The sequence below is a fragment of the Physella acuta genome, unplaced genomic scaffold (assembly GCF_028476545.2).
Source record: "Physella acuta isolate Inbredline_101_S28 unplaced genomic scaffold, ASM2847654v3 ptg000770l, whole genome shotgun sequence".
Lineage (NCBI taxonomy): Eukaryota > Metazoa > Mollusca > Gastropoda > Physidae > Physella > Physella acuta.
In genome coordinates, this window is record NW_026732288.1 from 102,354 (window position 1) to 116,676 (window position 14,323).

General features: G+C 32.3%; 2 protein-coding genes across 2 annotated transcripts; both read right to left on the minus strand.

Moving 5' to 3' along the window:
* Positions 1-98: 98 nt before the first annotated feature.
* LOC131950560 (polycomb group RING finger protein 3) lies at positions 99-7,195 on the minus strand. Its single transcript, XM_059312777.1, has 8 exons — positions 7,120-7,195; positions 4,752-4,899; positions 4,060-4,156; positions 3,518-3,573; positions 3,114-3,176; positions 2,538-2,761; positions 1,944-2,024; positions 99-1,828 (listed from the first exon to the last, which is right to left on the minus strand). The coding sequence occupies exons 2-8, from the start codon at positions 4,858-4,860 to the stop codon at positions 1,781-1,783; spliced, it is 678 nt and encodes a 225-aa protein (XP_059168760.1). The 5' UTR covers positions 4,861-4,899; positions 7,120-7,195; the 3' UTR covers positions 99-1,780.
* A 2,174-nt stretch (positions 7,196-9,369) lies between these two features.
* LOC131950553 (NADH dehydrogenase [ubiquinone] 1 alpha subcomplex subunit 10, mitochondrial) lies at positions 9,370-14,305 on the minus strand. Its single transcript, XM_059312769.1, has 8 exons — positions 13,627-14,305; positions 13,453-13,539; positions 13,162-13,283; positions 12,929-13,017; positions 11,324-11,378; positions 11,083-11,195; positions 9,759-9,885; positions 9,370-9,559 (listed from the first exon to the last, which is right to left on the minus strand). The coding sequence occupies exons 1-8, from the start codon at positions 14,174-14,176 to the stop codon at positions 9,500-9,502; spliced, it is 1,203 nt and encodes a 400-aa protein (XP_059168752.1). The 5' UTR covers positions 14,177-14,305; the 3' UTR covers positions 9,370-9,499.
* Positions 14,306-14,323: the final 18 nt, after the last annotated feature.

Consider the following 14,323-nt stretch of genomic DNA (forward strand, 5'->3'; position numbering starts at 1 on the left):
TACACAAAAAAAAAAAAGGATAAACATAGAAAAATGTCAAGTTGATAACTTGATGTATTAGTCCCAAAATCACTTAAAAATTCTGTTTTTGTGCTTGGTTTTTGACTTATCAGTTGCAAAAATTTAAATTATCAATAAATGACAGTTATCACATCAAAAAGTTAGAAATGGTGAAAGAGGTAATACAAGTGCCCTGTTATATCATCCTGTACATACAAGTGTGGTCCAACTTCAATCTTTCCAAATTTTTCTTAGCATATTTTCAATAACCTAAGAAAACTTAAAATAAAAAACTTCACGCAATATTTAGAAGAATTTTTTATTTTTAACATTTAAATAGTAATGTACATGTTTTTTTTATTACATAACTGTTTTAATATTCAAACTATTTCACACTCATATCTTTCTCTTCTCACTTTAAACAATCATTTCTTCTCACTTATAGCAATTACACAAGCTTTTCTTCCTCACATTAAAATTAAACATTCTTTCCCTCTCACTTTAACATTTCACTTTCTTATCCTTTTTACATTGGCATTACACATTCTTTTCTTTCACATTTTAGCTTTCACAATCTTGATGCACTCTAATATATTTCCTAGTACTATTGGATTGGGCTTACTTTCTCCAACATTTAAACAATCTGTTCTCGTACTTTAAAAGATTTTTTTTTGTGTACATATTTTACAAATTCCCAACTGATGCTTAATTAAAAATAAAATGAAAAAAGGGTTACTGCAAATTTCACTTTGTCTTTAAATCTTATTATGTTAGTATAACATTTTTTTCAAACTCAATACACTTAAGACAAAAGCTCCTGGTTCTAAGAAATAATCTTTTTAACCTGCAAATTATTCAAGTATGTTTACGAATCAGATTAGATTCAATAATCCCATTGCAAATGAAGGCGAATCAACAGAAATCTATATTTTGCAAATTTTCTTTTACACAGTTAAAAGCAGTTTAAATCATTAGGATGTATCATGATGGCAAATTATGAAGAATGTAGTTATGCACTAAATGGAACTGCAGCTTAAATTAGGAAGGAAACCAGTTATTTAATACTCTGCTATCAAGTTAGAAATGCATAAAAATTATAACTTAAATACAATTTAAACAGTAACCACATTTATCTTGATCCCTATACACATATTATTGTTCTAACAAACTTTAAAATAAAAAAAAGAAATGAACTTCATTATCAAAGAGAAATGAAATAATTAAATGTGAAAAATTATGTATAGCTTCAAACTTAATTTAGTCTTAAAAATGCTATATATTAACATGTGTCAGCAATTTTAAAAAGGTTGACTTAACTTTTTGCATTCCCGCCACCCCCTTTTTTTGGAGGTTTCTGTACTACTTTCCTACACATCTTTTTAAAATATATTTAAAACAATTATTTCCTTCACAATTAAATCCCACATAGACAACTAAATTTCATTAGCATTGTATTTTTAACAGTTACAATCTGTTGGAAACTGATATGGAAAACTAGTTGCATAGGGAAATATTTAAAAAAAAAAAACACAGCAAAATGGATTTATAAACCAAAGTGACTAAAACACCTTACAACAAATCTGTTTGGCACATAATTTGCATGGAATTAATCACCATAAATGATCTCTACTGTGTAGTGTACAAATAAATAAAACAATTGAAATAGTTTTCTCTTTCATCACAATGAATGGATCTGAACAACAATCCAGTGTGCCACTTTGTAACACCACACTATTTAACCACACGACGAGAAGATTCTGTTGCTAGTTAAAATATTTGGTCATAAATCTGCTACCCGCTGTCTGTAATGAAGAAGCAATGGAGCATCCTGCCAAATACAATGCAAGAAAGTACATATTTAGGAACTATAATAGCAATGTAGAAATTATGTCAATAGTATATAAAAGTATTAGGACTGATTAACCGCATAATGTAAACTTTACCTTTGACCTCCACCGAGTTACTGCAACAAACTTTAAGGTATGGTCCTTTCCTAAAATTTCTTCATTGCACAAGATATCAACCTGGAAATGTACAAGTACAAAATCATTAAGCGACACAGAAAGTGTAACAGAACAATAATTATTCATTTGAGAATGTATGTTATTATCAATAACTAATAATTTGTCTATGAAAAAAAAAGACCATGTTCATTTGACCATCTTCAGAGTCAATGCCAACACTAACAGTACTTCTTTCTTCTTTGTTCTTAATTTTAGTGTTGGTAGGGATCCCCTCAACACAATTAAGTGTACATGCCATTGACTCCTATTTCAGCCTGCTTTTCTTTTTGGATTTGCTTCCATAGCCTTTGTCCAACCAAGAACAAACTACAAGGCAGCAGTTGTTTGATTCTGTATTGTCTCTCCAAGAAGAGTGGCTGACCCTAGCTAACGAGCCTCATATGGTTCAAACTCAAGACTTTTCGGTTTAGCAAACATGAGCTTTACCGACTCGACCACGCCGACCCCAATAACAATACTAACAGTTGAAATTTGACAATACTACATTCAGAGTAATAAAACTTGGTGGCTTACTTCTTTGAATCTGTTTATGTTATTGTAGAGCTTTAGTGCCACAAACTTCTTCAGATGGGTAATGGTAGCTTGAGATGATATGCGCAGGTATCTGCGCTTGAGATGCTTGAGATTTGAGGCTCTACATTCTAAACAAATGTTGACCTGTTCATCACTGCGATGATGGTCCTCATCGCTAGCTTGTTCTTGATTTTTATTGCACTCATTGCTATTTTCATCATTAACTACAAAAACAATTTTTAAAAATAAAATTAATGACCATCATTAAAAGTTATTAAATTAGTCATTGCATTTATCTAATGTTATAGAATAAAAACTAAATAAAATTTGACAAAAAAAAAAATCTTCACAGAGTACATCAAATCAGTTTGGTTAGAAAACAACCAGTATGAAGAAGAAATGCTTAAGTTTTTTTAGCAATAAAAAGCAATAAAAAATAAAATAAGAATTAAAAAAAAAAGCACTCTATACAAATTTGCTATTGCTGAAGTGAGTATATTCTTTTTGAATTATATTTATTTCAATCCACTATACATAGCAAAATATTCCACAACAATTTGTAAGGGGAATCCTCACCTGTATTTGATGGCACAGACAACCCCCTTTTTTTGTAAAACTCTTGCATACGTTGGTATTCTTCTGTTGAAAAACAAATTTCTTGTTGAAACTTTGCTGAATTTATTAGTTTAAACAAAGTTCAATATTAAACAAGTTTTAAAAAAAAAGAACCAGAATTTGGGAAAATGTACAACTCACATTCAAAATGGAATTAGCTATGGGTCTATAATGAAAGATTTAAAAAACATAAATATACTTTCATATACCAATGCATTACTTTCAATGGCTGCACTTTAGGAATAATTAGCAAGGAAATTAAAAATAACTCTTTCCCAACATATGTAATTAGTAATTTGGCTTTTGAGTGTAAATATAAGATAAATAAATCTTATGAAGATGACTATGGTAAGTGAGACACTTACTCTCTTGTAAATTAGGAACCAGCTTGTACACTATATCTTGCATTGTTCTGTCAAAACTATCGAAACAAGGAATAGTAGGATAAATAATAAATCAGCATAAAAGTTTGTTGAAGTTCATGAACAAGATTGAAGGGATAGAAAGGAAAGAATTAAGTAGACATTTTAATTCTGTTATCTGCTGATTTCCAATGGCTTGTGGAGTTGATACTGAAATAGATCTTCAGTATTTAACAAAAGTTCAATTTTTTTCTCTTAGTGATATCCGTTTGAAATGGGTACAACTTTACATAGTTTGCTCTATACTGTAAATCTTATAGTTCAAAGACTATAGCCATGACTAATCATTTGCTGCGTGAACTAATACATCTAATATAATTAAGAGGATAACTATGAAGAAAAAACTTTGGCTTATCTAATATAATTGAGAGGGTAGCTTTGAAAAAAAATAACTCACCTAATATAATTAAGAGGATAACTATGAAGAAAAAACTTTGGCTTATCTAATATAATTGAGAGGGTAACTTTGAAAAAAAAAAACTCACCTAATATAATTAAGAGGATAACTTTGATGGATCTCTAGATGGCATTTAGGACACGTATTTTTTTCCTCCAAATATTTCACAATACAACTTTTACAAACTGAAAAAGGAAAACGTAATAAAAACTTTTTTTTATATAGAAATGTGTAAAGCAAAAGGATGTCAAAAATCCTACAAATGAACAGATTCTTACAATTAATGTTTTAGAATATTCTAGTTAGCCATATTTCAGAGAAACACTCATTTAAAACAGAAATCTTTAAATTCAATCATCCCAATTTTATAAACTTAAACTCTGAAATCAAAATTTGAAATCTTTAAAAAAAAAGTTGAATCCACATGGAAGAAATACAGAAAAAAAAAGCCGGTTGAAGTAAAAAAACTGTGGGATCATCATGGTTGGGCAATAAAGAGCATGACTGCTAACCCAAAAGTCCTGAGTTCGAGTCTGAGACTTGAGTTAGAAGGACATTCCAGAGTCTACTAACTCTGTTGGATACCAGTTGGGGAAAGTAAAGGCAGATGGGTATACAATGCAGGTTACACCACCCCTTCAAAAGCTGTCATCATGAAACAGAAGGACTGCACTTCTGCCCTATGGATTATCAGGTCTAAAATGGGAACTTTATTAATATTAGAACTCAATTTTATTAATCTTAGCACTTACTGAAAAAAAACACAGCTTTGTTACTTACAAGTATGTAGACATTCTGTTATGGTGGTAGAGTCGACCAAGTAGCCTTTACATATGTAACATGTTATAAAAGGATTGACAGTTTTCAGACGCACTTTTCGTTCCATCATCTTTGATCAGTTGCAGACCTAGTAGGCTCTACTTCTCAACTAAAAACAATGTAAAAATTATATACATACATCAGCACAGCTGAAAGTCAAAAGAGTCTAGTTAACTAACCAAATACCATAGCAATCTGAAAAACCACCTTATTGGGAATGTACTGCTACTGTCATGGATGAATTACACCTAATATTTGGTTTGTTTACAGATTTCCTGAATTTAGATATAGGCTTGGCCTAATTTATACATATTATGAATTGTTTGTTGGTGAGCCTTCTTTGGATTTACCAGTATTAGGTCTTATTTAATTAAATACTGGATAAAACTGACCATAACCAAAACACTGCATAGCATTTAATTCCTCACAATATCTAAATTTGTTACATAAAATGGCTAAATAAAACACACTAAATATTAACAACTAAAGAGGTTGGGGTTTTGGAATCAAAGACAATTTTTGCAACTGTTTTTAATGATAAACCTTGCACAAAAAATTTTGTATTTATAATCAAGCTTTGGGCTATATAGGCCTAATACTGAGATTTATGAGACTATCAAAGTTTTCATCTATCATAGTGAGGGGACCCCCCCCCCCCTTTTCAAAACCAAAACTGCATATTGACCTCAAGCCATTTTCTAGGGTCAGAGATCATGTTCTGTGTACATTTTTTTAAATATAAAATTTCCAAACTTTGTCACTTGTGTTATTGCTTGCATATGTTTTCTAGCTAGCACGCGGGAGAAAAATCCAACCACGGTCGGCATGGTCACTGTGAGTTCAGCAGGTGTATAGCATACATCATAGAATGAATCCAAATTCTATTTGATATTGTTGGTGTCTACACAGTTTTTCTTGTCATCTAGATGTTCATTATTTAGGCCTACGCGTTGTTGATGGGACAGAGATTAACACCATAAATACTTAGCCCTAAGGGCCTAAATAGTAGATTTAAATAGGCTACTAAAATATATTTAAAATTTATTTTTATAGGCTACTAAACTTATAGAATAGAACTTTATATTAGATGAACCCTCAACCCGGCAGGTAAAACTCCATTTTAGCATATTTTATTCGCCGCTTCATATTCACCTCCAATTGAGCGTATTTTATTATAAACACAACCAAAACACACAAAAATGTTAGGAAAACACTAGGATTAGAATAATTAGATGATAGATATAATATAGATCTACTTATTTTTTATGTAGGCCTATGTGTTTTAATTAGAAAAGGTAAAAAATATAAATTAGCATTACAGTTCCAATTAAATAGTGTGTGATCAGCGGCAAGAGAAAAATCCCTACATGGTCAAGGGTTCACATTTCTTTTAACTATAAACATACGTCATAGCTTAGGTTCATTGTGAGTTCAAGTTCATGTAAGTTAATTTATAGAATCATAGCTTGCAATTATGCGTTTCTACTTTACCCGTTGCCATGAAAATCTTAACTGACACAAACATATTTTCAAGAAAAAAAGTTAAATCTAGATCTAAATCTAGTACACACTCAAAATTTTGCTCAAGTTTTAACAAAATTAATTTAAAAAACTAACACAAAATTCATAAAGAAATAGACAAAGTTATTTCCTAACGTTTTTGTGTGTTTCTAATAAAATACGCTCAACTGGAGATGAACATGAAGCAGGGAATAAAATACACTAAAATGGAGTTTTACCAACCCGGCGACTGCTCAACCACACTGTACTGGTCATGTTGTCAGAAGAATAAAGCTATAAAAAGATAATTTGAGCCCAATGCTTGGCTATTATTTAGTATTTAATTTGAGCCCATGACGGAGCTACTATGGTCATTGCATTTTGCATCTTCTGCTGACCAGAACAGCGCTGGGTGGGGGAAAGAACTTCCAAGAAGATTTTTCTAAATAGTCACTTTTCAGCCTACTGAATAATTTCAAGACTACTAAATAATTAAATATTATTGTAGTCTTATCTTATGGTTTTTAAGACTTAGGTCTAAGAATTTAGTTAAAAATTAAATAAATAAGTCTTCTTGTGAATCTTGTCAAATGTCAGTCCCTTATCCTCAAAATCCTGACAGTGAGTTGGGAACGTAGATCTAGAATCTAGATCTAGATCTAGATCTACGTGCAAAACAGTCAAAACTCAAGTTGAGTGCCAGTTCTAATAACTAGATTCTAGGTCTATACAACTGATATATACAGGGATTTATACACTTAAGACAACCCACAGCATGTCAGTAAACCATTAAGTTAACAGCAAATAAAAATTGATTCTTAATATCTACCTAAATAAGAAAATCAATGTTTTCACTTATCAACAAAGAAAATAAATTTTTGCGACGGAAGCCATTATTACGGAAGTTATTAATTTTTTATGAAACGATTACTACTATTGGCCAATTAGAGAAAAATGTCAACCAATTGAAATACAGAAAAGAAAAACTTTAAAATTATTATCTTGTTTCGAGTTTTTGTTGTCTTCATAAAATTAATAAATAATATTTAGGGCCTACTTAAAATAGAACGAATAACATTTTCATTCAACACAGTAAACTTTTAAAAATGCATTCGTTTTTTTAAAGCAAATTTAAAAAAGCAGGGATGGAATCTGCTAAAAATTACTTTATTTATAATATATTTATTTCAATTAGGCCTATGTTTATTCAAAAAACAATTGATTTTTAAACATTGTTATCTGAGAAAAAGTTATCTATCTTCCTCGTTGAAAATAAAATGTATAGTGCTTTCGCAAAACTTTTAAGAAATCTAACGTAGTGAGAAACATCGGGAAATACCGACAACGTTCATAATTTGCGCTGTGTAGTTTCCACGTTCGACTAAAATTTTGCACTCATTGACAAGGGAGCAGAGCTAAAATAACTGCTAGTCTACATATTATTAATATTATCCGCCTACGGTCCGAATGTCTCGAGTACGGACCTAGATCTCAAGTCTGTAAGATGTAGCTGAGTCAGTTTCTTCCAGGCATTTCTTCGGGGTGGTTGGGTGGGTGGGGGGGGGGAGCGGGGGAAAATATCTATTTTTTAGGTGTCCGCCCCCCCCCCCCCCCCCCCGGAGAAAAAAAAGTCTTGAAGAAACACTGAGCCGAGTCCACCCAGCTCTGATAGGTATCTGACTTACGTCAGGGAAAGTTAAGGCGGTTGGGCATAATGCTGACCACAGTATCTGGTTTATTGTTAAGTTCTGCTGTGGTCAGACTAATTAATGACTGAATGTGTTAATTAAAACACTTTAAAATCGTAATTTATATTAACCCCATGGACAACTTTACAAAAACTCTGGGGTTTAGGTCAAAGGGAAACCACTGCGGAAATACTACTTTAAATATATGATTATAAGGATTGCCTCCTCTAAATGTCAATAATCTTGAATTCTGTAAAGTTCCATAGTTAATTTGTTTTATTTAAAAAAAAATAATCAACGTGCTGAACTGCATTTATAAAAAAAATATTGAAACTAGAATTATCATACTAATGTACAGACTAACTTTCCATATCATATTCTTTGAGAAAAAGCTAAGATTGGTATCCAATAAGTGTAGCCCCCTCCCCCCCCATATAGAAACTTCAACTATTTATACATTATAGATAATTATAAAAACAAATTAACAAACCTGGAATATTTTGTTTTTCAAGCTACAGTCGAAGGAGGAATCACTGCAAAAACACCACTCTTGACATAATATAGTACAATTTATTTCTCTATCTAACAATCAGTTTTGTTTTTTATTTAATGCACTGTAAATTTAAAAATGTATTAAACAAACTTGCTTTGTAAGTCAGTTTATACTCCTGTTGAAATAGTTGGCTGGGGATCATCAGGGTATACAAGGAGCCAAGCCACTACAAGACTCTAGTACCTAATGGCAGCCTTTTAAAACTAGTTCACACAAATAAAATGAATCAGCTTTAATCTAACACGGTGAAATATTCTATATAATAATTTCAATCATGCTTTCTTTTAAAGAAATTATCTGAGCAGTGCCATAGTTATACATGTTTTGTGACTCCCCTCCATCTCTTTAGATGGACAACAGGTAAACAATGTTTGTGTGGAGGATATTTTTGTGGGCCTACCCTTAACTGGACCACAGGTAAACTATAGCAATATATTTATGTATGCCTATTTCAGGAGATACCGTCATTTGAAATCAATTGATGAAGAAGCTGTGAAGCAGTCTTCTTTAATTATGGTACATAACTTCTAATGAGTTTTTTTTTTACAAGATTCTTCCTTGATAACTGCAGAATCATAGACTTTCAGACCATACAATAAAACCACTCACTAATTCTGTCAACAACACAGCCTTCAGTTGGTTACTTTCCTGGAATTTATATAATCCACTGACTAAAATCTTGCTTCTTCTCAACTAATGTTTTATAGATTACCAAAGACTTCTTTGTCCACAAAAATTCAACACTCGTGGCCAGGAGCTGATAGTTTATGATATATATGTTTTGCTTTTTGAAAGTTACAAAGATCAAACAAGGATTGTATATCCAGGAATAGCCAACAAAGAACAAAAATGTTTTATTCTATTTAAATAAGATACAATTCAGCCTTTTATTAAAAAAAAATCAGTAAAAATCCTTAAAAGAGGATTTTGAAGATAGGCCTGATGTCTCTATTTCAGTTTCCAAAAATCTAATATACAGCCAATTGACCGTTCTTGATTATTTCTTTTGAATACAGACATTTAGGATCCTGAAAAACAAAACATAATTTTCTGTCAAAATATAATTCTATACAATAGTGAAAGGCTCTTTAAAGCTCTACTTCAAGTTACTAAAACTCAAAAGAGAATTATCTAATTAAAAAACCTCTTAAAGAGTAAAATAACAAATTTTCCCAGGTGTTCATCATAAGAATCAGTTCACTATATGCACATTCTATGCAAACTTACAGACAAAACTATTTCTCTAAAAGCCTCTGCATCTCCTTGATCTAAAAACAGTTCCGGGGCATCATACTTCTGGTGAGGATGAAAATCAAAGATTTCAGCAATCTTGTTTGAACGTTGTACTGAACAACTGGTGAAAAGAAGAAAATTATCTAATTAATACTTAGTTGACCCCTCAGACACCAATGCAGTCAAGTCACAATTGTGCTTCAGCAACAGAGTAGTGTGTAACAGCTAGTGGCATCACTATAATTATAAAACAAAAATGTTTATAATAAGCTTAAATGAAAGGAAAAATTAGAAAATAAAACTAATTTGCTTTCTTTAATAAAAGCATTAGTCACTCATATAATCTCCTACACACTTTGGTGACCAATGCTTTTATGTTCCACTTTTTAGTCATTTGTTTTTGATGAAGTTGACACAGCAAAGCATCTATAAGCAGTAAAAATACATCACTAGGATTTAATCTCATTATCTCCCCTTATATTTTTGAATTTATTAATCATTTAATTAGGTTTTATTTACCAATCTAATATCTAATTAGATAAAAAATGAGATATTCTTGGATTGTCATAGGAGACAAATGTATCTGCAAAGTTTGAACAAAATCACTGCATTAGATGTGGATCAAATTTGAGTTAAAAGATTTACCACAACCCAGTAAACAAACAGACATGGTTAATAAAATAAATAAAAGCTTATGAAAACACTGCCTCCCCAATACAAGAGCCAGATTGATAAAGCAACACAAGCTATGGAAGTAAATTGAAAACCACAGCAAATCACTTTACAACCACAAGGACATTCACTGTTCTATTGCTTTAAAGCAGGGGTCTCCAAACTTTTCAGTCCGAGGGCTGCATTAACTATTAAATTTCAGTTTGGGGGCCAGTTTCTTCCAGGCATGTCGTGATTTTTCTGAGCAAAGTTTCTCAGCCATCACCAACAAACGTTTTTTCCATGGACAAAAATATCTCCGCGGACCGGATGAGAGGACATTGCTGGCCGCATACGGCCCGCGGCCCGTAGTTTGGAGACCCCTGCTTTAAAGTAACATCATACAACTACACAGAACAACACCCACCATCACCAGCTACACTACAGAACACCCACCATCACCAGCTACACTACAGAACACCCACCATCACCAACTACACAACAGAACACCCACCATCACCAGCTAAACTACAGAACACCCACCATCACCAACTACAGTGAACAACACCCACCATCACCAGCTAAACTACAAAACACCAACCATAGCAATTAAACCAACACTAGCTATAATAAAGGGCAATGACAAACACTTTGAAATGAACCTTACAGATTGCGATAGTGGTTCCAGTCTCCATTCGCCAAATTTCTCCAGTCCTCAAAAAGTTTGTCATTTTCAAATGGTGCATCATCTAGATCAAGTCTTTCCATGTCTTCAACAATCTATTGGAGTAAAAAAATTCAACTTTAAAAAAAATATTCAACTAGATGCAGAGATTTAAAAACCTAGTTTTATGGTACAAATGTTTTGTTTGTAGTACATTAAAAAGTGAATGCAAAGTGTTTCTTACAGCTTCAAAATCTGGCATCTCTTTTACATTGTAGTTTAAAATCAATGAATTTTTCCTGCAAATGTGATAAAAATTTAGTGCATTTAATACAATGGAATATATATCTATCCTTATATATATATATATATATATATATATATATATATATATATATATATATACATATACATACGGTTCCATGACAAATGATCTCAGGACAAAATATCTCAAGGACAAATGATCCCATGAGTGATGGACAAAAGATACCAGGACAAATGATATCATGGACAATTGATCTCAGACAAAATATCTCACAGCATAATTGTAACAGTAAGTACAATGATTTTAATTGATTTGAACATTTTTTTAATTGGCTGTCAATATGGTTTTTTTTATACCTGAAAGGTATAATAAATGATAATGTATAAAACAAATAAAGTAACGGTAGCTATACAACATTCATGTTCAAAACACGCAAAGTATTTAACAAAAAATGTGAAAGGGTCTTAAGGTCCGTAACGTAAAATTATTCTTTTATTGCATCATCAACCCAAACATAACGTTTACGTTTCTTTGCTGACAGTACATCGTTATGATCACACCTCTCCAATACTATGTGATCATGTATTGTGTGAACTCTTGCTCGACATTTTTTTAACTTCACATTTCCAAATCTCTTTGCCTGCTGCTTCACTTATGGCTTTTATAAACAGAAATTCACCAGAAACTAATGTCCTAAAACCCTTCTGCGAGGTAACGAAAGAGGCCATAGCTGAGTAATCACCACTAATACTGCTTTGTTTGCATTCACACTACGACAATCGTAGCTCCGCGATGACCGCTGTGGTTTAAACAAGCATTAGTCATCTATCACCAAGGTGTGACCGACGCATAACAATGGACTTTAGATGCTAGTTGTATTGTCCTTGGAGGGCGGATGTCTTTACATTAAGGCATGTCTCTGCTATCAAAGCGGGCGGCCACCTTGATTGTCTTTATTGTTCTTTCATTCCCTTTGATCTAGTTTCAGCAACCTGACATGGTAGGATTGTCTCATGTTTGTCAAGCCCACCTACGCTGTCTATTGTAAAAAATTCTTTAATCTTCGCAAACTAAATTAGTAATCCTAATTTTAAATGTTTAGTGCAATATGACAAATTTATACGGCAAACATTTCTTGCAATTATTATATAGGCCTATAAACAATATTAAACATAGTAAACAAAAACATATGACAGTCAATAAAAAAAATGTTCAGATCAACTAAAATCATCCAATGCACTATTAAAATGTAGGTGTGAGATATTTTGTCTGAAATATTTTGTCTGAGATCAATTGTCCATGGTATCATTTGTCCTGATATATTTTGTCCTGGTATCTTTTGTCCGTGAGATCATTTGTCCTGAAATATTTTGTCTGAGATAATTTGTCCTGAGATATTTTGTCTGAGATCATTTGTCCTGTCACCATACATACATATATACAGAAATATCTACCCATCTATATGTATCTATACATATCTATATGTACATAAATACATATACAAATATATATAGACCCATTTATATAATAGGCCTACGGAGAGAAATAGAAAAAGTATACATGTTTAATCCAATAATAACGTACTTCATTGATGGAAGATATTGTGTTTTGTAGACATCACCAACTGTATGAAGGAAATCATCTGTCAAAACAGGACTGTTCACTTCCCATGGCTAATCAAATAACATTATAATCACAATCAGACATGCATGGAATTGAGATAAAAATAAACTAGCCTACAATCCTTATAAAGCAATTCCCTTATTTGAGTGCCATAAACAACAAATGTTATGTTCTTGTAGTACTCAATAACTTACCACATTCCTTTTTTTAATCCTATCTTTAATAGTGCTCACGGGTGCGTCAAGATAGATGACCAAGTGAGGGCGACAAAAGTAAACAGTGGAGTTTGTATACTGAAACATGTAGGCTTTTAAAGCTGAAAACACAATGTATAAAATAGAGTTGATAAAGTCAAAATTAAATTTTGAGTTTGCCTAGTATGGAATGTAGCAAAAGTAAATAGATTAGTAGCAAAATATTGATAATGGCATTTTCATCATTTTGTGAAATAATATAAAAATGGCAAATAATCTGAGAGTATAAACCTGCAGGTCTCATGTAGCCTTGTCTTGTCAGTGTGTGAGCAAACACCATATCAGACCACATTCCTCGACTCATCACTACACCTTGACCTAAGAAAAAAATGTGTTTAGTTATTACTTTAGGCAAACAAAACACACATATTTACTGATTTAGGTCAATAAACACTATAGAAATACCTGTGTTTAGCACATGAGCTAATATGTTGTGTGCATATCTGTACACTTTTTGTCTGTAGAGTTCATACTGTATTCTTGGAAAATTCTCCAACTCTTTTTTTGACCCTTTTTTTGAGTAGAACTTTTCAAAATCACATGTGCGAGCTTTCACTGGCAGCTGCTCATCGTATTCCCTTAAATCTATGCCTTTTGCTGGTATTGTGTCACACATCTCTGCATTGCGTATGTCAGGTACATATAACATGTCAAATTCCTTAGCTAATTTCTGTCCTAGTTCAGTCTTGCCTGTTGCAAGATTTCCCTCAATAACAATTATTTTAGTATTTTCGTTGAAACGACGGGCTGCTAAATCGAAGGGTATATGCCAATATCTAAAACCTTTTTCCTTGTAAGGCCATGGTTTTTCTCTTTTTGGTGGATTTCCACCGTATGCGGTAAGATTGGCAACTTGAATGGGCGAAGTTACACATGGAGCCAAACAGTATCTGTTTGCACCCTTTAAAACAAACTTGTTCAACGATGAAGATACTCTTGTAATGGCGTGAGTCATTTTTAAAAGAAGTCGTAGCCTATGATTTATGACTTAACATTAGCCATAGGCTTTACGACGTTACCAAATTCTATCCGCTATCCTATCCAGTAACCTCCAGTTTCCCGGAAGTTGATACAATGTTAAATTTTAACTAGCCAGATAAAA

Excerpts from the sequence above, each read along its gene's own strand:
- LOC131950553 (XM_059312769.1), bottom strand. The coding sequence starts at position 14,176 with ATGACTCACGCCATTACAAGAGTATCTTCATCGTTGAACAAGTTTGTT. Across the intron at positions 13,018-13,161 it reads GGATTAAAAAAAGGAATGTG|CCATGGGAAGTGAACAGTCC; the intron begins GTAAGTTATTGA and ends TTATTTGATTAG. Across the intron at positions 11,379-12,928 it reads CAATATCTTCCATCAATGAA|GAAAAATTCATTGATTTTAA; the intron begins GTACGTTATTAT and ends TCACATTTGCAG.
- LOC131950560 (XM_059312777.1), bottom strand. The coding sequence starts at position 4,860 with ATGATGGAACGAAAAGTGCGTCTGAAAACTGTCAATCCTTTTATAACA. Across the intron at positions 4,157-4,751 it reads AACAGAATGTCTACATACTT|TTTGTAAAAGTTGTATTGTG; the intron begins GTAAGTAACAAA and ends TTCCTTTTTCAG. Across the intron at positions 2,762-3,113 it reads GTCTGTGCCATCAAATACAG|TTAATGATGAAAATAGCAAT; the intron begins GTGAGGATTCCC and ends TTGTTTTTGTAG.